Source organism: Berghia stephanieae, chromosome 1, assembly GCF_034508935.2.
Source record: "Berghia stephanieae isolate SIO BIC M18660-M18661 chromosome 1, UCSD_Bste_1.3, whole genome shotgun sequence".
Classification (NCBI taxonomy): Eukaryota; Metazoa; Mollusca; class Gastropoda; order Nudibranchia; family Aeolidiidae; genus Berghia; species Berghia stephanieae.
In genome coordinates, this window is record NC_088360.1 from 64,778,434 (window position 1) to 64,803,977 (window position 25,544).

At 36.5% G+C, this 25,544-nt stretch overlaps 1 protein-coding gene across 2 annotated transcripts in view; it reads left to right on the top strand.

Moving 5' to 3' along the window:
- LOC144979410 (ribosomal protein S6 kinase alpha-5-like) overlaps nt 1–25,544 on the top strand; it is a 187,266-nt gene that overhangs the window by 128,964 nt on the left and 32,758 nt on the right. For both annotated transcript variants that reach the window (XM_078926062.1, XM_078926058.1), the window contains 6 exons: nt 15,774–15,884; nt 16,583–16,666; nt 17,053–17,156; nt 17,386–17,530; nt 21,485–21,646; nt 22,055–22,177. In XM_078926062.1, the coding sequence (XP_078782188.1) occupies nt 15,774–15,884; nt 16,583–16,666; nt 17,053–17,156; nt 17,386–17,530; nt 21,485–21,646; nt 22,055–22,177 (729 nt within the window). The remainder of the gene's footprint in view (nt 1–15,773; nt 15,885–16,582; nt 16,667–17,052; nt 17,157–17,385; nt 17,531–21,484; nt 21,647–22,054; nt 22,178–25,544) is intronic.

The window sequence follows — 25,544 nt, forward strand, 5'->3', positions numbered from 1 at the left end:
TTATTATAATAATATTTGAGTATGTGCGGGTAGAATGTTATGTCCAATTTAGTAGTGGGTTTACCAAATTGATGTTAATAATAATATTAGGTAACTCCAAGATTAATTATTCATTTGTTGGAAATCATAACGATAAAGATCGATCATGAAAAGAGATGATGCAATTTTTTGTAACCCTAAAGATGGATCAAAAAGGGTTAGTGTATTTACCAATAGAATTTGAAATAAATTGTTGATTAACACAAGTGAATAAATCGATGAGGTCTGGCAATTAATCTGTAGTGCCACCAGGTTACGGTCGTTTTCTTGTAACGTATTCAAAATTGACAATTTTGTGTGTTTGTGAAATTGTTTTCAACATTTCCAGGGTAAACGAGCATTACAATTTCAGCTTTAATTATTTTTCTAACTACATCTCATTCAGTCATATTGGTAAGGAATGTGCTCTTGAGGGTCGTTTTCGCTCCTTCTTGACAAACCAACTGGTTTAATTGTCCGCTAACTTGGAACTCTCTCTCTCTCTCTCTCTCTCTCTCTCTCTCTCTCTCTCTCTCTCTCTCTCTCTCTCTCTCTCTCTCTCTCTCTCTCCATCAGTGTATGTGCCTTGGTTTGGAACTACCCCCTTTCTCTCCGTTCCCCACCTCAGGCCATGTTAGACCAATGGATATTTAAAAAATGTCTGTAACGTACCCAACACGCTGTTTAAAAAGTGCCTTGCCATCTCATCTAAATTATTCTCAGTTCAATTTGATCCACAATGATCTTTACCTTTAGGCTTGGTACATAGAAAAATTATAATATTATGAGTGCATCTCTTGATTGACGAAATTTTCTGGCGGTTTCTATCACAGATTAGTGAGAGGGGCAAATATGACAACAGGGGGAATACGTCATCAAAACTGGCTAGTGAGAGGTCGAGCGCGGCCATTTTCTTTTTTTATGCAACCAGGGACGCTGTGCGATTTAGTCTCTATTTTAACGTTGTGATTATCCCCAGACACCTGTCTATCCCCAGACACCTGTCTATCCCCAGACGCATATTTGAAACTCCGCTCTTTTAAACAATTATCCACATTCCAGAATATGGAATGTTTCCAGATGCACATAGAAATAAGGAAAGTTAATAAAATATCTATAAAAACATAAAATTAACCAACATTAAAATCAGTTGTTACTACATATACACAATATGCGTCGACTTCGAAGTGGGTGTCATGGCCGAATGGTTTAGTCGTCTGCCCTGGAAGTTTGACCATAATCGACGTTGTGGGTTCGAATCCTGGTAACGTCACTTTTTTTTTTTGTTTTAAATTCCGTCTTCTTTTTACAGAACGTTGAAAGGGATAAATGTCCCATCCATCCTCCCCCCACCTCTTTTTTTTATTATTAAACTCTCTCTCTCTCTCTCTCTCTCTCTCTCTCTCTCTCTCTCTCTCTCTCTCTCTCTCTCTCTCTCTCTCTCTCTCTCTCTCTCTCTCTCTTGTTTTTTTCTAGTTTCTAGCAAATATATTCGTCCCCACTCCGATCTGAAATAGTGTCTAAAAAGAATAAATAATTAAAAAGCAAACAAACAGAAATATTCAGAGAGCGACCAAATGGTCAGATAGAGAGAGAAAAAAAACAATAATTGTTTTAAAAATAAAAACAATTTAAGAAATTCATGCTCAGAAACGGAACATTTACATAAAGGTTTAGCAAACAAAAAACTCTAAGGTTTAGGTCAAAATATAAAAAAAAAGGAAAAGAGAGATTTCCCTCGGAGCAGGAATAGTGTTAACAATAATAATAATAATAATAATAATAATAATAATAATAATATAATAATAATAATAATAATTAATAATAATAATAATAAACAAAATAATAATAATAATAATAATAATAATAATAATAATAATAATAATAAAATAATAATAATAATAATAATAATAATAATAATAGTATGATAATAAGAGTATTAATAATAAAACTAATACTATTATTGATAATAATATAATAATGATTATGATGGTAATAGTAATAATAATAACAAATATTACAATTATTATTATTATTATTATTATTATTATTATTATTATTATTATTATTATTATTATTATTATTATTATTATTATTATTATTATTATTATTATTATTATTTATTATTATCATTGACCAAAACAAAACAAAAAAACAAATAATAGATCTAGAGCAAATTAAATAATGAAATAATATTATCGGAGAAATAAAAAATTCAACTGATTAAAAAAAAACTCTTGCTCGGAACTCGGAACAAAAGTGAAAACAATGAAAATCAATTGGGAAGAAAGAAAGAAAAGTGAAAAAAAAAAAAAAAAAATGAGGGGGGGGGGGGGGGGGGGGGGGGGGTCGCGGTCGCGACTGGGTCGAATCTGTGCAGCTAAAAGGAGTAAAATGAAAGGTGGCCTTACCCACTGAGCTGCCTATCCACACCGCTATCGGAATATTTTAAATTCATATATGAGCTAAACATATTTCCACCATTTTTGCTTCCTTGTTTTGGTAGTTATTTTCATCTCTGATTCGAATAAAAATATGTTGTTGGATCTAGTTTTGTGGACGTGTGATACTAAATTGTCTTGTCTTGTGCGAAGCAGACAGGAAAATAACAGGTGTGGGTTTTGGGCTTTGGGGCGAACAACACCATGGCCTAGGAATTCGTCCGCGACTTAAATATTTTTCCCGGTCGTCCCCAAAATTGTGGCCAGAATGAGCAAATTATAGAAACAAGAGATGATCAATAAAGTTAACAGGTAGGTTGGTAATGAAAATTTAAATGGTTGGTGGACTATGAACAGATTTGATGATTAACAACTTTCTTCCTGGTTGAAAATAAAAAGTCGAATTGACAGTTTGACGTTTTCAGATCAAAGTAACAAAAGAAATTTCATTGATCCATTTGCTTTAAAATATTTTTTTTTAAAAGAGCTGGATTTGACATTTGATCACTATTTACTTTCATCTTGTGTTAAATATCACTTGATATATTAACTGATTTGGGACACAACCACTAGTATTTTTTCCAGAATATTTGGTATTTTTCACGCCTAGTTTGGCATTTTGCGTAAAATCTTTCTGCCCACTTGCTACATGCGTCTGGGGATAGTATCCTCAGACAGGTGTCTGGGGATAACAAAAATTGGTTATCCCAGATACCTGTCTGGGGATAACGAATTTTTATTATCCCCAGACAGGCGTCTGGGAATAATGACAGCCCTATTTTAATGACTTTGATTGAGCTCGATTAACATTGAATTGTTGACGGAAAATAGAAATAAGGTCAGGTTTATGACGACAAACTAAATTAGAAATATTATACTTTTACTTGTACATTTTAGGGTCTGTTCCATTGATTGGGTTTATATTAATAACAATAGAAATTAAACATACATCGAGAAATAAACAAAAGAGAGAGGGACTTGTTTCTATATCTGTATGTCTTCGGTCTTCGCGCGCGCGCGTGTTTATGTAAACAGTAGTGTTGGGTTATTCGATCGCTTTTACTCGATCGACATTCGAGCGCGAAGCCACGATTCACCGTCCGATCTCAATTCCGGAAGAGCGAGTTGATAAAACGATCATTCGAGTTGACGAATAGAGACGAGCTTGAGACTATCTTGAGACTTGAGACGATCACGATCCGAGCGAGCGGAGGGGTAACGAGTAACGAGTGTTTCGAATCATTTCAAACGATCACAGTTTGCCATCCGATACCAATCGCCATCGTTTGCACACGGTAGTCTGTGGTTCTTCCACAGCCCTCACTCCTTGTCAGATGTTAGTGTGTCTGGGTGGCAGGGAAATTCGTGTAGGTGTATCACGCGTGTGTGACAAGACTTCATTAAACCTACTAAAGGTTGAATATCACACACACACACACACACACACACACAGACAGACAGACACTATGGCTATTTCTATGACACACACGCATCCATCTATCAATGAACACTACCCTACAGTAAAGTAAAACGTTATGGAATATGGAATATGGAATGTTTCAATGTTAGATGCCTGTGTAATTTGTTAGTTCCCATCATCATCATCATCATCATCATTAGGGGCAGCGTGGCTCAGCGGTTCGGTCTTTGGTTCGCACCCCAAAGGTACCGAGTTCGATCACCCGCCGCTGCACTGTGTGGCCTTGAGCAAGTCACCTCGTCCTAGCTCAATTTGCGGCGCTGCACTGTGGCTGACGCCTGGGTTATTCCAGTCTTCCCTTAGAATAGACCGTAGAGAAAAACCTCCCTATGGGATGAATAACGGGAATTTTATTTATTATTATTTTTATAATTTATTTATCTTCACCATCATTATCAGCAGGAGCAGCAGCCCAGCATCATCATCACCTTAATTATAATAAATAAAATAAATATCAACACATGTTAATGTAATCATCAATCAAAACAGCTCGCAGAATTCACAAATTGCTCCTAAAAGACCATACCTAGGAAAAAAAACAAAACAAATACTATTGCTAACTTATCTGAAAAGGAATAGTTTCAAAAGAATCCTAAAATTATTATTAAAGCTCGGGAGCGTCTTTGATTTCTTTGTCCATACTTTTCATATTCCATACTTTTGGGGCCCCGACAGAGAAAGATTTTCAGCTAACTATAGTTTATAATATGGGAACATTAATCAGTCGTTTATATTGGAATCGGAGTGGTCAAGCAGGTGTATGAATTCAAAGCTCATTTCCACGGATCAATGAACTTCATAATAATTCAATTTTCCCCCTAGCAGGCCATACAAACCTACATCCATTTCATAAAGTACCAGTCGCCTGTTTCGGGTCTTTTTTGTACTAAAACTCTTAATAGTATCCGTCACTGCTTATAGATAGTTATACATTCACACCTGAGTCGAGTAAAGTAATGTGTGGTAAGTGCCTTACACAAGGACTTAACTTCGGGATCAGAATTTTCCAGGATCACTGTCACCCACTCGACCACTTACAACGCTTAACATCGCTTGATTTATGACAAGAAGAGACACCTTACCGCTGAGCCACAGCACAACTAATAATCACAACATTAAGGATCGCAACAAATGCATGCTTTAAATATTTTTTTTTAAAAGTACTTCTTCAGAGCTATTGGGCCCGATGAAGCCGGAGTTCAGTCCGGTTTCCATATCGGAAAACTTACGAAAGCAATTGCCCTTAGTCTATCGCAAGGAACTTTCCGCCAGATCTAACAGACTTTGCTTCCCAATCACTACTAGGTAGACAAGGGGTCAGAATATATGTATCTACTTCACCCGGAATCGAGCTCGGTTCCTTGCATGTTAAGCGAGTGCACTATCTACTGAGCTATTGGGACCCCAAACTTTTAATAGGATGCTAGTAAATCGAAAAGTGCTTTCCGTTGATCTAAAATAGCGTCCACCCAGCCACATACCTACTTCCACTTTAATGGACTGAGCAATTAATTAAAAAAATGAAAAAAAAAATGACTGAACTCAGAAACGACGCCGATCCCTATTGTGCGTTCCAAGTTAGGTAATCCCATACATCTTTTAAAAAGACTAAGGATAAAACTACCCCTTCTTCCCATTCCCAAAAAAAGGAAACAAAAACAAACAAAAAAAAACAAAACAAAAACAAACACAACAAAATGAAGAGAAAAAAAAAGAAACCAAACAAAGTAACTAAATGTAATAAATAAATAGTCTCAGGTTTGGTGTTTGGATGTCAGAAAAGCACCCCCCCCCCCCCCCCAAAAAAAAAAAAAAAAAAAAAAAAACCCCAAAACTCAACAAAACAACAACAGCCACAACAACAACAACAACAACAACAACACACACACACACACACACACACATACATACATACACAAAGAAAAACTAAACAGAAAGTAACAATGTTAAATATTCATATTCCTGCCCAAATTTTAAAGCAACCTAACTAAGCCGAGAGCAGGAAAGGCAACAACCGTAATATCACCTGTTTAAATAAAATTAATAGCAGTAGTAGTAAATAGGCTATAAGATAAAGATTTGAACATGTGTGATGAAAGGTAACCGACAAAGCAAGAAAGCGCGCGCCTCGATGACGACCAGTGACAAATGTGAGGTGGGGGCGGTCATGTAGGTTACACTATGGTTGGGTTATTTGATCGCTTTTACTCGATCGACGACCGAGCGCCAAGCCACGAGTCAGTGCTCGATCTCAATGCCGGAAGAGCGAGTTAGTAAAACGATCACTCGATCGTAAAACGATCAGGCGGGTTGTGAGCCTGAGACGATCTTGACACGTGAGACGAGCTTGAGACGATCAGGATTCGAGCGAGCGGAGGGGTAACGAGTGTTTCGAATCATTTCAAATTCAAACGATCACAGTTTGCCATCCGATACCAATCGCCAATGTTTGCACACGGTAGTCTGTGGTTCTTCCACAGCCCTCACTCCTTGTCAGATGTTAGTGTGTCTGGGTGGCAGTGGCAGGGAAAATCGGTGTATCACGCGTGTGTGACAAGACTTCATTAAACCTACTAAAGTTTGACTATCACACACACACACACACACATACACACACACACACACACACACACACACTAAGGCTATTTCTATGACACACACGCATCCCTCTATCAATGAACACTCCTACAGTAGTGCGGCTATGTGGTCTAGTCATGACGTAACTATAGGTAGTACTCTAGTCGACCATGGGTCTCGTGCATTATAATGGTCTAGTGGTATGACACCCGCTTTGGGATCGGAAAGTCCTGGGTTCAAGCCTCGCGCTCGGTGCATAGTTGAGTCTTTGGACAAGGCTCTTTACTCACATTCTCTCACCGTACTCAGGTGTAAAATGAGTACCTGGCCGTTAACAGCGTTGTCTTTGTCTGAAAAATTGTAATATCGCCTAACAGGCGGCATGTCCCGTCCTTCATATTAAATGTTGCTGTTGACCGGGGACCCCTTTACAAAGCGCTTTGATCACATTTAGTGGATATTGTAAAGCTCAATTTTTTAAAGTAAAACATTAGCTTTGAATATGGAATGTTTCAATTTTAGATGCCTGTGTATTCTTTGTTAGTTCCCATCATCATCATCATCATCATCATCATCATCATCATCATCATCATCATCATCATCATCATCATCAGGGGCAGCGGTACGGTCTTTGGTTGGCACCCGAAAGGTACCGAGTTCGATCACCCGCCGCTGAGTGGTCTTGAGCAAGTCACCTTGCCCTAACTAAATTTGCGGCGCTGCACTGCGGCTATCGCTTGGGTTATTCCAGTCTTCCCTTAGAATAGACCCGAAAGACGAATCTCCCCTATGGGATGAATAAAGGGAATTATGTTTAATTTATTTATCATCACCATCATATCAGCGGGATCATCATCATCACCACCACCACCACCACCACCCTAATAATAATGGATAAAATAAATATCAACACATTTCAATGTAATAATCAATCTAAAATCAATCAGTGCTCCTAAAAGACCCTTTGATTTCTTTGTCTAATTCGTTCCATACTTTTGGAGTCCCGACAAAGAAAGATTTTCAGCTAACTATAGTTTATATATGGGAATATTAATCAGTCGTTTATATTGGAATCGGAGTTGTCTAGCAGGTGTATTAGTTCAAAGCGCATTTCCAAGGATTTACCATGCTCAATGAACTTCACAATATTTTATTTAATTTATTCCTCCGGCACGCCATATCGACCATACATCCATTTCGTACAGTAGGTACCGATCGCTGTTTGGAGTCTTTTTGTATTAAAGCTCTTTACAATACCGTCATTGCTTATAAGATAAGAATACATTCACACCTGAGTCAAGTGCCTGACACACGGACTTAACGTCTGGATCACAATTTTTAACAATCACTGTCACTCATCCGGCCATTGACAAGGCTTGATTTTGTGACAAGAGACACCGTACCACTGAGCGACCGAACAAATAATCACCATCTGCGCCATCGTCATCATCATCATCATCATCATTATCATCATCCTCATCACAGCCGTAACAGCCAGCAAAACCACAATCATCATCTTCGGGTCCGGTCTATCCGTGTGGGGGGTGGGGGTGGAACCTGCTAAAGTATTTCATTTTTTAAACAGAAACACGAGAATCATCATCATCATCGTCATCCATTGTCGTCGGCATCGTTATCATCGTGTCCGGGCAATCCGTGGGTGTCTGGGTGTGGAACCTGCTAAATATTATTATTATCTACCTACCTAATAAAAACACACCATCCTTGTTCATTTATTTTTCAAATAATGAAATGAAAGGCACGACCTTTCCCGCACACACAAGAGGCGATGACGACCAGTGACAAATTATGGGAGGTGGGGGGCGGCCGACAACTTTTGGCGCGACATAAATATGAAATGTTAAGGTGACAGCGGGATGATGGTGGTGGGAGGGGGGGGGGGGGAGGTCTCAACCCTTCACTATCAACACCTGTTTGATGGCGTGTGTGTGTGGGTGTGTGTGTGTGTGTGTGTGTGTGTGTGTGTGATGCGACGAACGATCATAATCAAGGCTGCCAGACAGCCAGATTTCTTCTTGCCCAAGTAGTCAAATAGACCCCAAATAGCCAAACACCACAAGCATTCTGACTCCCTTGAAAAACTCATTTGTTTTGATTAACAAAACAATCGACTACAGTTGGATAAACTTATCTTTTCATTTTTTTTAAATAAAAGATTTTTTAAAAAATGAATAATAATAGAAAAGCGTTTCTTAGTAACCAATTTTGAACTTGGCCATCTGGCAGCCCCCATCATAACCAGCTGCAGACTGCAGTCAAGCCAGCCACAGACATAAGAGAGGGAGGGGTATGTGAAGTTTCCTGTGGCAAACGAGTTACTCGTGTTTTTTTTTTTCAAACGAATCACTGCTCGATGACGTCACTGACTCGAAACCCGCCCGAAACCGACTCGATTTTAGAGGACTCGATCGAAAACCCGCTCGATTTGATCGTTTCAAACTCGACCAGCACTAGGTTACACCCGACAACTTTTGGCGCGACATAAATATAAATATGTCAAGGTGAATATCGCTGTATTCCTTCTCTGATTAGGGAGGGGGGGGGGTTGACGTGCCACCCCCTCACCAAATCAACAACTGATGCAGTTTTGATGCGTGTGTGTTGTGTGTGTGCGTGTGTGTGCCTGTGTGTGCGTGCGTGTGTGGGTGTGTGCGTGTGATGCGACGAACGATCATAAAAAAAAAAAAAATTAATTAAAATAAATAAAATCAAGGCTTCCAAACAGCCAGATTTTTTCTTGGCCAAATAGTCAAATAGAACCTCACATTATCAAACACCACAATCATCCTGACTCCCTTGAAAAACTCATTGATTTTAATTAATAAAACAATCGACTACAGTTGGATAAAACTTATCTTTTCATTTTTTTTAAAAATAAAAGATTTTTTTTTAAAATGAATAATAATAGAAAAACATTTCTTAGTAACCAATTTTGAACTTGGCCATCTGGCAGCCCCCATCATAACCAGCTGCAGTCAAGCCAGCCACAGACATAAGAGAGGGAGGGGACTGTGAAGTTTCCTGTGTCAACCGAGATGCTCGTGTTTTTGTTTTTTTTTCAAACGAATCACTGCTCGATGACGTCACTGACTCGAAACCCGCCCGAAACCGACTCGATTTTAGAGGACTCGATCGAAAACCCGCTCGATTTGATCGTTTACTAAACAGTCAATGTATTTCTCCTAAAAGAAAACAAGAATAAACATATCAATAATTAGAACAAATGTTTAACAAGTTTTTTTTTTTTTTTGTGCTATCAAACAGTCACTGACTGCATGTACTTTGGTCGGTATAACATTATCCAAAAATCCGTGGTTTTCGTTTCATACCGCAGAAACCGGGAAAATAACTTGATCTATTGTTTTGGGGCGTTTTAAATTCTTATTTTTCCTACTGGGTACATCAAACAGTCGACCTCCGCAGCATAGGAAACTGGATGTAAGTAGTAAATCCGCAGTATTAATATGGAAACAATCCTCTTAGAAAGAAGAGCACTGCTTCAGTGCTGGGTCGAGTTTGAAACGATCAAATCGAGCGGGTTTTCGATCGAGTCCTCTAAAATCGAGTCGGTTTCCGGCGGGTTTCGAGTCAGTGACGTCATCGAGCAGTGATTCGTTTGAAAAAAAAAAACACGAGCAACTCGTTTGCCACAGGAAACTTCACATACCCCTCCCTCTCTTATGTCTGTGGCTGGCTTGACTGCAGCTGGTTATGATGGGGGCTGCCAGATGGCCAAGTTCAAAATTGGTTACTAAGAAACGCTTTTCTATTATTATTCATTTAAAAAAAAAAATCTTTTATTTAAAAAAAATGAAAAGATAAGTTTATCCAACTGTAGTCGATTGTTTTGTTAATCAAAACAAATGAGTTTTTCAAGGGAGTCAGAATGCTTGTGGTGTTGGGCTATTTGGGGTCTATTTGACTACTTGGGCAAGAAGAAATCTGGCTGTCTGGCAGCCTTGATTATGATCGTTCGTCGCATCACACACACATACACACACACACACACACACACACACACACACACACACACGCCATCAAACAGTTGTTGATGGTGAAGGGTTGAGACCCCCCCCCCCCTCCCACCACCATCATCCGCTGTCACCTTAACATTTCATATTTATGTCGCGCCAAAAGTTGTCGGCCGCCCCCACCTCCCATAATTTGTCACTGGTCGTCATCGCCTCTTGTGTGTGCGGGAAAGGTCGTGCCTTTCATTTCATTATTTGAAAAATAAATGAACAAGAATGGTGTGTTTTTATTAGGTAGGTAGATAATAATAATATTTAGCAGGTTCCACACCCAGACACACACGGATTGCCCGGACACGATGATAACGATGCCGACGACAATGGATGACGATGATGATGATGATGATGATTATCGTGTTTCTGTTTAAAAAATGAAATACTTTAGCAGGTTCCACCCCACCCCCCACACGGATAGACCGGACCCGAAGATGATGATTGTGGTTTTGCTGGCTGTTACGGCTGTGATGAGGATGATGATAATGATGATGATGATGATGATGACGATGGCGCAGATGGTGATTATTTGTTCGGTCGCTCAGTGGTACGGTGTCTCTTGTCACAAAATCAAGCCTTGTCAATGGCCGGATGAGTGACAGTGATTGTTGAAAATTGTGATCCAGACGTTAAGTCCGTGTGTCAGGCACTTGACTCAGGTGTGAATGTATTCTTATCTTATAAGCAATGACGGGTATTGTAAAGAGCTTTAATACAAAAAGACTCCAAACAGCGATCGGTACCTACTGTACGAAATGGATGTATGGTCGATATGGCGTGCCGGAGGAATAAATTAAATAAAATATTGTGAAGTTCATTGAGCATGGTAAATCCTTGGAAATGCGCTTTGAACTAATACACCTGCTAGACAACTCCGATTCCAATATAAACGACTGATTAATATTCCCATATATAAACTATAGTTAGCTGAAAATCTTTCTTTGTCGGGACTCCAAAAGTATGGAACGAATTAGACAAAGAAATCAAAGGGTCTTTTAGGAGCACTGATTGATTTTAGCTTGATTATTACATTGAAATGTGTTGATATTTATTTTATCCATTATTATTAGGGTGGTGGTGGTGGTGGTGATGATGATGATCCCGCTGATATGATGGTGATGATAAATAAATTAAACATAATTCCCTTTATTCATCCCATAGGGGAGATTCGTCTTTCGGGTCTATTCTAAGGGAAGACTGGAATAACCCAAGCGATAGCCGCAGTGCAGCGCCGCAAATTTAGTTAGGGCAAGGTGACTTGCTCAAGACCACTCAGCGGCGGGTGATCGAACTCGGTACCTTTCGGGTGCCAACCAAAGACCGTACCGCTGCCCCTGATGATGATGATGATGATGATGATGATGATGATGATGATGATGATGATGATGGGAACTAACAAAGAATACACAGGCATCTAAAATTGAAACATTCCATATTCAAAGCTAATGTTTTACTTTAAAAAATTGAGCTTTACAATATCCACTAAATGTGATCAAAGCGCTTTGTAAAGGGGTCCCCGGTCAACAGCAACATTTAATATGTAGGACGGGACATGCCGCCTGTTAGGCGATATTACAATTTTTCAGACAAAGACAACGCTGTTAACGGCCAGGTACTCATTTTACACCTGAGTACGGTGAGAGAATGTGAGTAAAGAGCCTTGTCCAAAGACTCAACTATGCACCGAGCGCGAGGCTCGAACCCAGGACTTTCCGATCCCAAAGCGGGTGTCATACCACTAGACCATTATAATGCACGAGAGCCATGGTCGACTAGAGTACTACCTATAGTTACGTCATGACTAGACCACATAGCCGCACTACTGTAGGAGTGTTCATTGATAGAGGGATGCGTGTGTGTCATAGAAATAGCCTTAGTGTGTGTGTGTGTGTATGTGTGTGTGTGTGTGTGTGATAGTCAAACTTTAGTAGGTTTAATGAAGTCTTGTCACACACGCGTGATACACCTATACGAATTTCCCTGCCACTGCCACCCAGACACACTAACATCTGACAAGGAGTGAGGGCTGTGGAAGAACCACAGACTACCGTGTGCAAACATTGGCGATTGGTATCGGATGGCAAACTGTGATCGTTTGAATTTGAAATGATTCGAAACACTCGTTACCCCTCCGCTCGCTCGAATCCTGATCGTCTCAAGCTCGTCTCACGTGTCAAGATCGTCTCAAGCTCACAACCCGCTTGATCGTTTTACGATCGAGTGATCGTTTTACTAACTCGCTCTTCCGGCATTGAGATCGAGCACTGACTCGTGGCTTGGCGCTCGGTCGTCGATCGAGTAAAAGCGATCAAATAACCCAACACTAGTGTAAAGGAAAGCCGATAAACAGGATCAGATGGGTGGTTTTAACTGAGCTGCTATCCTGGCGAAGAACGAGACGTGGAATGAATGCTTTTAACGTAATCAAACAATAAAGAATAGGGATCTATTGTTGTTATACAGTTTGTCGATGCCGTTGCTGTTATACTAACACGTAGTAAGATGTTGAAAACGATGAAGCAGTAATAGCAGCAGCAGCTGTAACGACAAAAAACCCCAAAAAAACAAAACAAAAACAACAGCAGTAGCAGCAGTATTATTATTATTATTATTATTATTATTATTATTATTATTATTATTATTATTATTATTATTATTATTATTATTGTTATTATTATTATTGTTGTTGTTGTTGATGATGATGTTCTTGTTATTATTAGTTGTAGTAGCGGTAGTAATAGTAGTAGTAGTAGTAGTAGTAGTAGTAGTAGTAGTAGTAGTAGAAGTAGTAGAAGTACTAATAGTAGTAGTAGTAGTAGTAGTAGTAATAGTAGTAGCAGTAGCAGCTGATGCTGCACAAACTGCATCGTTGGTGATAGAATGAGTAGAAACAAACAGCACGATAACAAACTCATCGCTGTGATTATCCCCAGACACCTGTCTGGGGATAATAAAAATTTGTTATCCCCAGACACCTGTCTGGAGATAACGAATTTTCATTATCCCCAGACGCATATTTGAAACTCCGCTCTTTTAAACAATTATCCACATTCCAGAATATGGAATGTTTCCAGATGCACATAGAAATAAGGAAAGTTAATAAAATATCTATAAAAACATAAAATTAACCAACATTAAAATCAGTTGTTACTACATATACACAATATGCGTCGACTTCGAAGTGGGTGTCATGGCCGAATGGTTTATTCGTCTGCCCTGGAAGTTTGACCATAATCGACGTTGTGGGTTCGAATCCTGGTAACGTCACTTTTTTATTTTTTTTTTTTTAAATTCCGTCTTCTTTTTACAGAACGTTGAAAGGGATAAATGTCCACCCATCCTCCCCCCACCTCTTTTTTTTTTTATTATTAAACTCTCTCTCTCTCTCTCTCTCTCTCTCTCTCTCTCTCTCTCTCTCTCTCTCTCTCTCTCTCTCTCTCTCTTGTTTTTTTCTCTAGTTTCTAGCAAATATATTCGTCCCCACTCCGATCTCAAATAGTGTCTAAAAAGAATAAATAATTAAAAAGCAAACAAACAGAAATATTCAGAGAGCGACCAAATGGTCAGATAGAGGAGAAAAAAAAAACAATAATTGTTTTAAAAAATAAAAACAATAATTGTTTTAAAAATAAAAACAATTTAAGAAATTCATGCTCAGAAACGGAACATTTACATAAAGGTTTAGCAAACAAAAAACTCTAAGGTTTAGGTCAAAATATTTAAAAAAAAAAAGAAAAAGAGAGATTTCCCTCGGAGCAGGGAATAGTGTTAACAATAATAATAATAATAATAATAATAATAATAATAATAATAATAATAATAATAATTATAATAATTATAATAATAATAATAATAATAATAATAATAATAATAATAATAATAATAATAATAATAATAATAGTAATAGTATGATAATAAGAGTATTAATAATAAAAATAATACTATTATTGATAATAATATAATAATGATTATGATGGTAATAGTAATAATAATAACAAATATTACAATTATTATTATTATTATTATTATTATTATTATTATTATTATTATTATTATTATTATTATTATTATTATTATTATCATTGACCAAAACAAAAACAAAAACAATAATAGATCAAGAGCAAATTAAATCATGAAATTATATTATCGGAGAAATAAAAAATTCAACTGATTAAAAAAAAACTCTTGCTCGGAACTCGTAACAAAAGTGGAAACAATGAATATCAATTGGGAAGAAAGAAAGAAAAGTAAAAAAAAAAAATTAAAAAAATGAGGGGGGGGGGGGGGGGGGGGGGGTCGGTCGCGACTGGGTCGAATCTGTGCAGCTAAAAGGAGTAAAATGAAAGGTGGCCTTACCCACTGAGCTGCCTATTCACACCGCTATCGGAATATTTTTAATTCATCATATATGAGCTCAACATATTTCCACCATTTTTGCTTCCTTGTTTTGGTAGTTATTTTCATCTCTGATTCGAATAAAAATATGTTGTTGGATCTAGTTTTGTGGACGTGTGATACTAAATTGTATTGTCTTGTGCGAAGCAGACAGGAAAATAACAGGTGTGGGTTTTGGGCTTTGGGGCGAAAACACCATGGCCTAGGAATTCGTCCGCGACATAAAAATTATTCCCGGTCGCCCCAAAATTGTGGCCAGAATGAGCAAATTATAGAAACAAGAGATGATCAATAAAGTTAACAGGTAGGTAGGTAATGAAAATTTAAATGGTTGGTGGACTATGAACAGATTTGATGATTATCAACTTTCTTCCTGGTTGAAAATAAAAAGTCGAATTGCCAGTTTGACGTTTTCAGATCAAAGTAACAAAAGAAATTTCATTGATCCATTTGCTTTAAAATATTTTTTAAAAAAGAGCTGGATTTGACATTTGATCACTATTTACTTTCATCTTGTGTTAAATATCACTTGATATATTAACTGTTTTGGGACACAACCACTAGTATTTTTTCCAGAATATTTGGTATTTTTCACGCCTAGTTTGGCATTTTGCATAAAATCTTTCTGCCCACTTGCTACATGCGTCTGGGGATAGTATCCCCAGACAGGTGTCTGGGGATAACAAAAATTGGTTATCCCCAGACACCTGTCTGGGGATAACGACTTTTTATTATCCCCAGACAGGCGTCTGGGAATAATGACAGCCCAAACTCATTCATTCATATTGTCTCCAATGTTTTCCCTTCCATTTCCAGTTGGGCATAATTTACCGTGACATCAAGCTAGAAAACATCCTGTTAGATTCTGACGGACACATCATACTGACAGACTTTGGACTCAGCAAGGAATTCCTGCCTTCAGATTCGGTAAGGATCTTTATCATCTTCCTTTCTATCATTGTTTTTCTTTTCTTTTCATTTAAAATTTTTAAAAATGTCTTTCGTCCCATCCGCTCTCTGTTTGTTTTTGTTGTTTTCCCCCATCTTAATCTTATTTGCACCAATTTGCTTTCTTTCGCCCCACCCCTATCTGTTTTTTCCCCTTTTTTCCTTTGCGCTAATTTGATTAAATTTGAAATATCGATAATCCTACCATCAAATATCTGTGAGGGCCTAAAACCTTAATCAGCCAATGATTCACTTGTTTTATTTTTTAACCTTGATTGGCTGAAGCAGAGTTTCGTGCCTGAAACGTTCCTTATTATTATTATTATTATTATTATTATTATTATTATTATTATTATTATTATTATTATTATTATTATTATTATTACTATTATTATATTATTATTATTATTATTATTATTATTATTATTATTATTATTATTATTATTATTATTATTATTATTATTATTCCGTACGCATTTCGTTATTTCTTAAAGACTGTTATGTTACATTCAACTGTGTTCAATAATTTTTACAGTTTGCAGCTTCTAACAGCTTAATAGTAAGAAAAGCAAATACTATTATTTACTTTAACAAGACTCATTATACAGTGCACATGTCAGTTTTAAAGAAAGATGCATGCATTAAAAAAAATCCTGTGTGTATGTGATTTGTTCCAGACCCACCGTACCTACTCTTTCTGTGGCACCATCGAGTACATGGCACCAGAGGTTGTTAGGGGAGGTCAAACAGGTCATGACTTTGTAAGTTCAATAATTGTATAATATTTCCATGTTTATATGTGTGTTGCCATGCCACGTGTTATAGTGCTGTTACTACTTGTGAAATGTTTTATGTTACTAGCTCTGCAATAATCTTAATCTTGAGCGTTTCACTAGTTGAGCATTATGTGTGTTGCTAAAATAATTTCTAAAGCTATTTTAAAAAATGTTTGGTTATAGGATAAAATTGAGGACATCGTGATAAATTGGACACAATGATCCGCTCTGAAAGCATAACTCATCAATTACTGTGAAAACTATACTACTACTACAAACCAAAGGCAATCCATTGCTTGGCTTTTAAATTGAAATGACTTTAGATATTATAGATGTTCAGATTGATTTTACTATCGTTTTTTTTTTTTCAGGCTGTTGACTGGTGGTCTCTTGGCGTGCTGACCTATGAACTTTTGACTGGTGCCTCGCCTTTCACCGTAGATGGGGAGAAGAATTCACAATGTGAAATTTCAAAGTAAACAGCTTGTTTGCCATTTTCTGATTAGTTTGATTATCAATATTTGAGGAATGAAAACCTATTTTAATCAATTCCTTTCAGAAATTTTTGAATTATAATTTTCGGATTTTTAAAATGTCAAATTTCCTCCTGACTGAAGGTTCCAAAACCTGATATATGATATGATTTCCTCCATTTATTGCAAACTCCCTCGGAATGACTTATAGTTATCTGTTATCTTCCTCAGACGCATCATGAAATTTCAGCCTCCATACCCAAAGGAATTCTCTCCAGAGGTGAAAAGTCTTATCCGGGGTCTCCTCACTAAGGATCCTTCTCAAAGACTTGGCTCTAAAAGTGCTGATGAGATCAAAAGACACGTTTTTTTTAAAGTGAGTTAGTCATGGAGTTGCTTTTTTTGTACTTATTGTTTTTTCTTCTTCTTTCATTTAGGTAACTTTTTAACTTGCTTCATAATGCTCATTATTTTAGAAAGTGAAACACACTTTAAAAAAAATATAATTAAATTAATTTCAAATATTTCTTACAAAGGTTCCATATCTAATTATCATGGTACTTATTTGTTAAAACAAGGTTCAATACAAATGAAAGTGTAAAAGGCAGTCCTTTATAGCTATATACCGATTTCTGCAGCATTAAGTGACAGTAATTGATTGCTTACAAGCTTTTAGATAGGATGCTAGTCTATCATAAAATGCTTTCCATCAGATTTAACGAACCAAATTGGGTGGACAGAGGGTTCAGAATAAATGACTATTGACTTAAATCCGGTTAGAAACCATTCCATTGGCTTTGCAGGCGAGGTTGCTACCAATGAAATATTGGGAACTAGATGTGTAATTAGCAAATGTTAAATAGAAGATATAGAAATAAATTGTCATAAAGTAGACTTTGGATTTAAAACTTTTTTTTAGTTGGACCACAAAGGTATGAAAACACAAATCATATTCACCATGCTGCAAATAATTTCTGATAAGTTTTCTTTTTTATATATATAGTGCAGAGCAGATATATTGACAACGCTTATATCGACATGGCATCAAAGTCCCATTTATTTTTGCTATACAACATTAGTCATTAAAGATCTCGTATATAGACATACATTTTACCAGAAAACAGTTATATTGACATTTGCCAATGATTGGTCTATTGAAATTTGGCTTACTGTATCCTGCAGTGAAGTAGATAATGAAAATGCTAATATCCTGCTAACAGCCAATGAAAATACAAAGACATCCTGTGAATCATGAGGTCAGTGGTGAAGTAGAGTCCCAAACGACACAAGAGTTTCTCTATACCAATACTGGTACTGGGGATTCCCGATATTACTTTTGCTTTCATCAGATAGGCCATTGAGAAATGCTCCCCATCATCCTTACTTGTGACGAGAACACCTGACGTTGAGTTAGATGAGGAGGATACTGTATCACTGGGATCAGTTTCCGACCATGGCACTGTAGCAGCTTTACACAACACAATTCTGAGATCGCTTCTCTATTTGAAGTCATTGCCAGTGCTGAGGCCAGAAAATGCAAAATGATTCATGGCCTTCAGAAACAGACCACAATAAGGCTTCTACCGCACTATTAAATATAGATATAAATTTTACGGCGGCAGATCGTTCAGTCACGTCGTACTTTCCATCTGGAACTCTCTTCCTAAAAGAATAAGAGAAGCGGAGTCCTTATCAATATTTAAATCAAAGTTAAAACACCATCTCTTTGTTAAAACACATCTTGATTAGTGCATCTTTGTAATTTGACCCCAATATGACTGTTAATTTAGTTTATGTTATTATATCATTATTTTATATTATTTCCGTATTTGACATAGCATGTGGATGTATTATAACATATTTTGTATTAATGACTCTATGTTTAGTTATTACATTGTTGTGTAATGATAATATTATGTTGATGTAGTATGTATAATGTTCCATTTGTATAATAATGTCACTGTATTATTGTTTCGCGCATTGAGCATCACCCAGTGATGAAAATGCGCGTTATAAATGTCATGTATTATTATCATTATTACTAGGACTGGACTGTCCCAGGACGAATTTGTATTGTCCTACTTAAAAAAACTTCTATTCAAAATGGGTAACATACTAGGACAGGACTGTCCCAGGACACACCTCGCGTATCGTTTGCGCAAATGCATTATCAAAATGGATGAAATGGAAGTTGCATATTTCTGTGCTTTACTACGTAGAAAAAAAGACAAATGGAAAGAGGAAATAATATTGGGTGCATCCTTTAATGACCCAAAGATTGCTCAAGGGTCAAATCCATAGACTATGGTGATCTCGATCTTATCCTAAAATGTTTTTCTTGGAATCACCTCACTTTACCCAGGTGCAAATGAGTACCAGTTCGCTGATGAAAGTAATCTTTGACAGACTAGCGTCCTTTCAAGAGGATGATAGAGGGTCTGCATGGTTCGGCGGTACGGTCTTTGCTTCATACCCGAAAGGTACCAGGTTCAATCACTGCGCTGTGTGGACTTGAGCAAGTCACCTTGCCCTAGATTAATTTGCGGCGCTGCACTACGGCTGACACCTGGGTTATTCCAGTCTTCCTTGGAATAGACCCTCGAGAAAATTTTCCTCTATGGGATGAATAAAGGGAATTTTATTTTTTAAAATTTTAAATTGTTATCTGTCTGCCCAACCCTACAGAAAGTTCCGGGTCTATAAGCTTAGGAGGCAGGGTGGCAGAGTGGTTAGCGCGTTGTACTCTGGACTTAGTGGTTCTGTGTTTGATTCCGACCGAAGCCAATTTGTACTTTCCTAGAGCATGAAAATTTACTCCAATCACTCACTCCATTCAGGTGTAAAAGGGTACCTGTCAAGCTGGGATAATAATCTGCGATAGACTATTGACCTGTGCAAAGGTTTTCAATCAAATACGTTTGTTGTCCGCTTCACACTATTGAAATCGGGATGACTCCTGCACCATTGGCTACAAGGCTCTAAAGAACTTAATTTGTCTTACAATGAGGCTAAGTGGCTCAGAAGGACTTACTTAAGGACAAAATATTTTCATTGATAATTCTCGAAATAAATAACAATAAAGATAATTGATGCCACAAGTTACCGAATAGATGTGCAACCGGTTTTAGACACATTACTGCTGTGTCACAAAGTATGACACTTCTTAAATTATATTTATAAACATATGTCATTAAATTGCAGAAAATTATATGTTGCTATGCATTCTGTAGATACGTGGTTTCATCACATAGAATTATTTTTTGAATTGTACTTGCTTTTTTATATTCAGAATTTAAATAAATAAATAAATAAATAAATAACAATGTGAAATTGAATGTAAGCTTCAGTTTCAGTACGTTTCAGGTTTCCCCTTTATCAACAAAACAGGATGAATGAACCACTACAGACGAATGAGATAATGTGGTAGTGGGGTTGTTAAGATGCATAAACATAAACATTGATGGGCAGAAAATTGTTTGCTACTTTGTGAGGAAGCACAAATTAAAATAGACCAATAGAAATTTATAAAAGGTGCGCAATTAATTAAGTCAAAAGATTATTGTTGGAAAATAAATACAATGGAATTGGAAATAAATACAAAATATAAGGGATTAGTATTAGTATACTCATCAGTGGCAGTAGCATCAGCAGAAGCAACAGTAGAAATTTTAGTAGTAGTAGTAGTAGTAGCAGTAGTAGTAGTAGTAGTAGTAGTAGTAGTAGTAGTAGTAGTAGTGCTAGTAGTAGTAGTAGTAGTAGTAGTAGTAGTAGTAGTAGTAGTAGTAGTAGTAGTAGTAGTAGCAGTATTGTTGGAACATAGGTATGCAGAAAAAAAAGACAGGCGTTTCAACTTTGACACGGCGCCACCAAGTCTGGGACTTTTTTGTCCTAGTGCGGAAGGCTGCTAAATTTTTCTACTATCACAAATGATATGAACACGGGACTGGGACAGTCCTGTCCTGTTGATTTTGTAGCATTTCACAATGGCTCAGGACACTGTTTTGTCCCATCCCAATAGGTGCGGTTGGTTTCTCTTTATTATGTATGTTACAGATTTGGGACAGGACTGTCCCAGGACAGTCCTGTCCTAGTGCGGTACCCCCTAACTGACTTTTTAAAGTTAAATAAATGAGGCGTCATTAATTTCAAAATCAGCCTTTTCATGGCCATCAAATCATCCAGATTGACTTCCCATCTTCCATTTTCAATTGTTTCCCTTTCACTTTTGGAAGGACTGATATATAGACATGTTACCTCAGTCCAGACAATTTCGATATATCCGTCTTCGACTGTATTTGTATATAATATTTTATTTATTATTCTTTTGTAGAATCTCAATTGGGAAGACCTTGCCAAAAAGAATATCCCCGCTCCCTTTGTCCCAAAAATTCGACACGAGCTAGATCTGAGTAATTTCTCAGAGGAATTTACCAAGATGGCAGCCACAGAGTCTCCCTCTATTGTTCCCAATACGGGAGAGAAACTTTTCAAGGTATATGAGAATAAAATTGCCTTTATATAGATGCTTTTTTATAATTTTTGCTATGGCTAAAGCACTCTTCCTAGTAGCTGACCTTTTTAGGTCATGTGTTTAATGTTGAAAATAATTGTATGATTGGAAAATTAGAAGAGAGAAGACCGACATACAACATCCATTCTGTTGGTTAGGTGAAGGACTTGCATAGTAGAAGATGAACAAGATTGGAAGATTTTTGTTTTTGATGACAGTGACAAACCATGACGATGATAACGACGACAACATCGATGACGATGACAACGACGACGATGACAATATTGATGACGTCGTCGATGATGATGATTATGGTGATGATAATGACTATAATGTTTTTTCTACAATTCATCTCATATATATTTTTTTCTAACCCATTCCTATTTTTAGGGTTATTCATATGTGGCTCCTTCCATCATTTTCACCGAGAACTCAGTCAGTGCCGACTTACTGCAACAAAGGGGAGACAATCAGCCAGATGATGCAGCACTGTACACCGCTAGTCATTTCAAGGTAGGTCACTGGTAATTTACTAAACACATATCCTGTGTCCAAATTATATGTGTAATTCATATTCATATTCCATCAATGATTATATAATCATCAATGTCGAGATCCAAAGGGATTTGACAATGGTATATAGATGATTCGTAGGATAGTTATGATTTAATAGTTGTTGCATCATTGTTATTGATATTAATACTACTATTTTGAAAAGTTATATGTGTAACAATATGACTATAAGTGCTAAGATTATGTTTCATTTTAATGACATCTGTAAATAGACTCAGTATTTAAAAGGTCATTTGACTTATGTGACCTTAAGGCGGACCCTCCGTAGATGGCACACGGCATTCAGGAAACAGCACATGAGACAAAGGAATGTAACCATAAGGAATTAGAGAAACTGACTTTAGGCAGCATGGCGCAGCTGAAACTAAAACTAGCTTGCTGTGAAGATGGATGACTACAGAAAGAAAATTATTGAATTTGTGAGAGACCGGCCTTTTGTTTGAGACACAAAAAACCCCTGAATATCACAACAAATATCAACAAAATCAAGTCTGGGAAGATAACGACAGTTAATGTCTACCTGTGGGCTATTTTATTTATAATAATAGTAGTCGTAATAATAATAATAATAATAATAATAATAAAAATAATAACAATAATAATATAATAATAATAATAATAATGATAATAATGATAGTGATAATAATAATAATAATAATAATAATAATAACAATTATAATAATAATAATAATAATAATAATAATAATAATAATAATAATAATAATAATAATCATCATCAAAGAATCCGATAAAGAACTCTACAACACAACCATAACTGACGTCACTTACACAGATCACAAATTAATAGGAATAAATATCAATAATGAAAAAATAAAGATACGAGGAAAAAAGTAACGTCACATGATTTGAGAAATATTGACATAAGTGAATTTAGAAAGATCGTGAAAGGTGATCGCCATGTCCTGTACAACAACACAGCCGATGTCACAGTAGACAATTGGAACGTGTGTATCTGCAACATTCTCGAAAAACATGCACCTTTAAAAACCAGAGAAATTCGTCATCGTAGTTTTGCTCCCTGGTATACAAAGGATGTTGGCCATGCCAAGAAGTGTATGAGAAAATCAGAACATTTATGGAAAAAGACCCACCAACAGGATTACTGGAACAGTTTCAGATCAACCTTTTTGTAATGGAAAAAAAATAGCGGCTAAGCCGGCCCATTATAATGGCAAATTAAAAAATACCAAGTCTTTAAAATAGCTGTTCTCAACATGTGAAAAAATTCTAGGAAAATCAACACCATCACCCCTTCCTTCTTTGTACAATGATGCCAAGTTACCTGAAATGTTCACTTTATTTTTTAATCAGAAACTGAACACAATTCGAAACGACTTAGCCAATTTTGATCTTTATACAGATAAACAGTCTTTTGATGGCGACACTTTAAATTCTTTTCATCCAGTCTCAAAAAGATTTATAAAGAATCTGATTATGAAGGCCCCAAGTAAATCTAGTGAGCTAAACACCTTCCAACATCGCTTTTAAATTCATGCATTGACAAGCTTTCCCATGAATAACTGAAATAATTAATTAATCACTGCAAACTGGTACTGTCCCCTCTTGTTTTAAGACAGATCTGATTACCCCACTTTTAAAGAAACCCTCTTTAGACCATAATGATTTAAAAAACTACAGACCTGTTTCAAATCTTCCCTTTGTGTCCAAAATCCTGGAAAAAGCAGTTCTTCACCAATTAACTTTTCATTAAAAATTACATGATCTATATGAACCATTCCGATCAGTTTATAAGAAAGACCATAGTACCGAGATGGCACTGTTAAAGGTAGTCAATATTTTATTTTAAATGATGACAAAATGAGGTGAACATTTTATTCATGTTGGACTTATCAGCTGCATTAAACACAATTGTCATGGTCTCAAGTGAGTAAAGAGCTACTCGATATGCATAAAGATATATGTAGAATGAGGCCCCAGAATTTACTAGTTACTATAAATGAAAAACAATTAACGATTTGTTTACAATGAAATAAAAAGAATGATGAAATTTAATTAAAAGAGATAAACAGTGATCGTGGCAGTTACAAATAGAGATGTGAATATATTACGTAACTTATGATAATATGTCAGGTTCGTAAGTTTACGTTTCCAGGCAGTTGACAGGCTTGGATGATATATTCGTCTGATAACAGGCTCGGGCTCGTAAAATTCCACTTCCAGGCAATTGGTAAGGGGTTATTGTGTAATTCTTTGACAGCGGGCTTGGGTTTGATCCTTGAAGATTATACAATCAAAGTTAAAAGCTCCGGCGTCTTAATGGTGTAGATATAATATCTACAAAGTCCCAAAAGATAAAAATCTTCCAGTATATATAAGGAATAGAACGACTGGCCGTCCGGCATAGATTGTGAAGAGAAGTGAGTGTAGAATGTTAGACCTATCAGCTTTTATAATAAATGGCTACGTGACAGAATGTAGAACGAAAAGTATTCACTAATTAGAAATTAATTCGAGGGAAGGCTATAAAAGGAAAGACGATCTAATATTAGAAGGTAAAGTATATCTAAGCCTACCGAAATATAACTGGAGTGAGATGAATTCAGTTCTTAATAAAATAAAATTTAATAAGATAATTGTGAACAATCTTTACTGTGACAACAATTGATCACAGCATTCTTTGGAATTGACTCGAAAGTCTCTTTGGCATCAAGGGATTGGCGTTGAAATGGTTTGAATCTTATATAGATAGTATGCACTTGGCTAAGAAGCTCATAACATTGCCATCCGGAAGTATACCGGACCAACACACAAAACTGTGTGTATCCATGAATGTTTATAGTCGGGTTAATACAGTTCAGTGATGGCAATGAAGCATGATTTAAGTCGATGATATGAAGGTAATTTACTGAATGAAATGAATGAAAATGTAAATGGAATATTGACATTTCAATTATTAATCATAAATGAGTGAAAATTCATAACAATAATAGATAAAGAGAAGATTTCCCAAATCATGAATGGGTATGGTATATATATCCAAACAATACTCAATGTTACATTAAGTTGGGTCATCATGTTTACAAATAAAATTATCGAAATTGTGCGTTCTGATTTGGCATAATTTGCGAGGTAACTAACAGTATGCATGGGAGGTTAAGTTATACCCTTCTCACGTGTTTACACTAATCGAGAAAGTAGGTCGGCGTGAATATTTTCACGGCCTGGTATGTGAGAGATACTGAAAGAGTAATTTTGCAAAAATAGACTCCACCTTAGTACTCTACTATTATTCATTTTGTTATTTCTTATGTACGTGAGTGGTTTA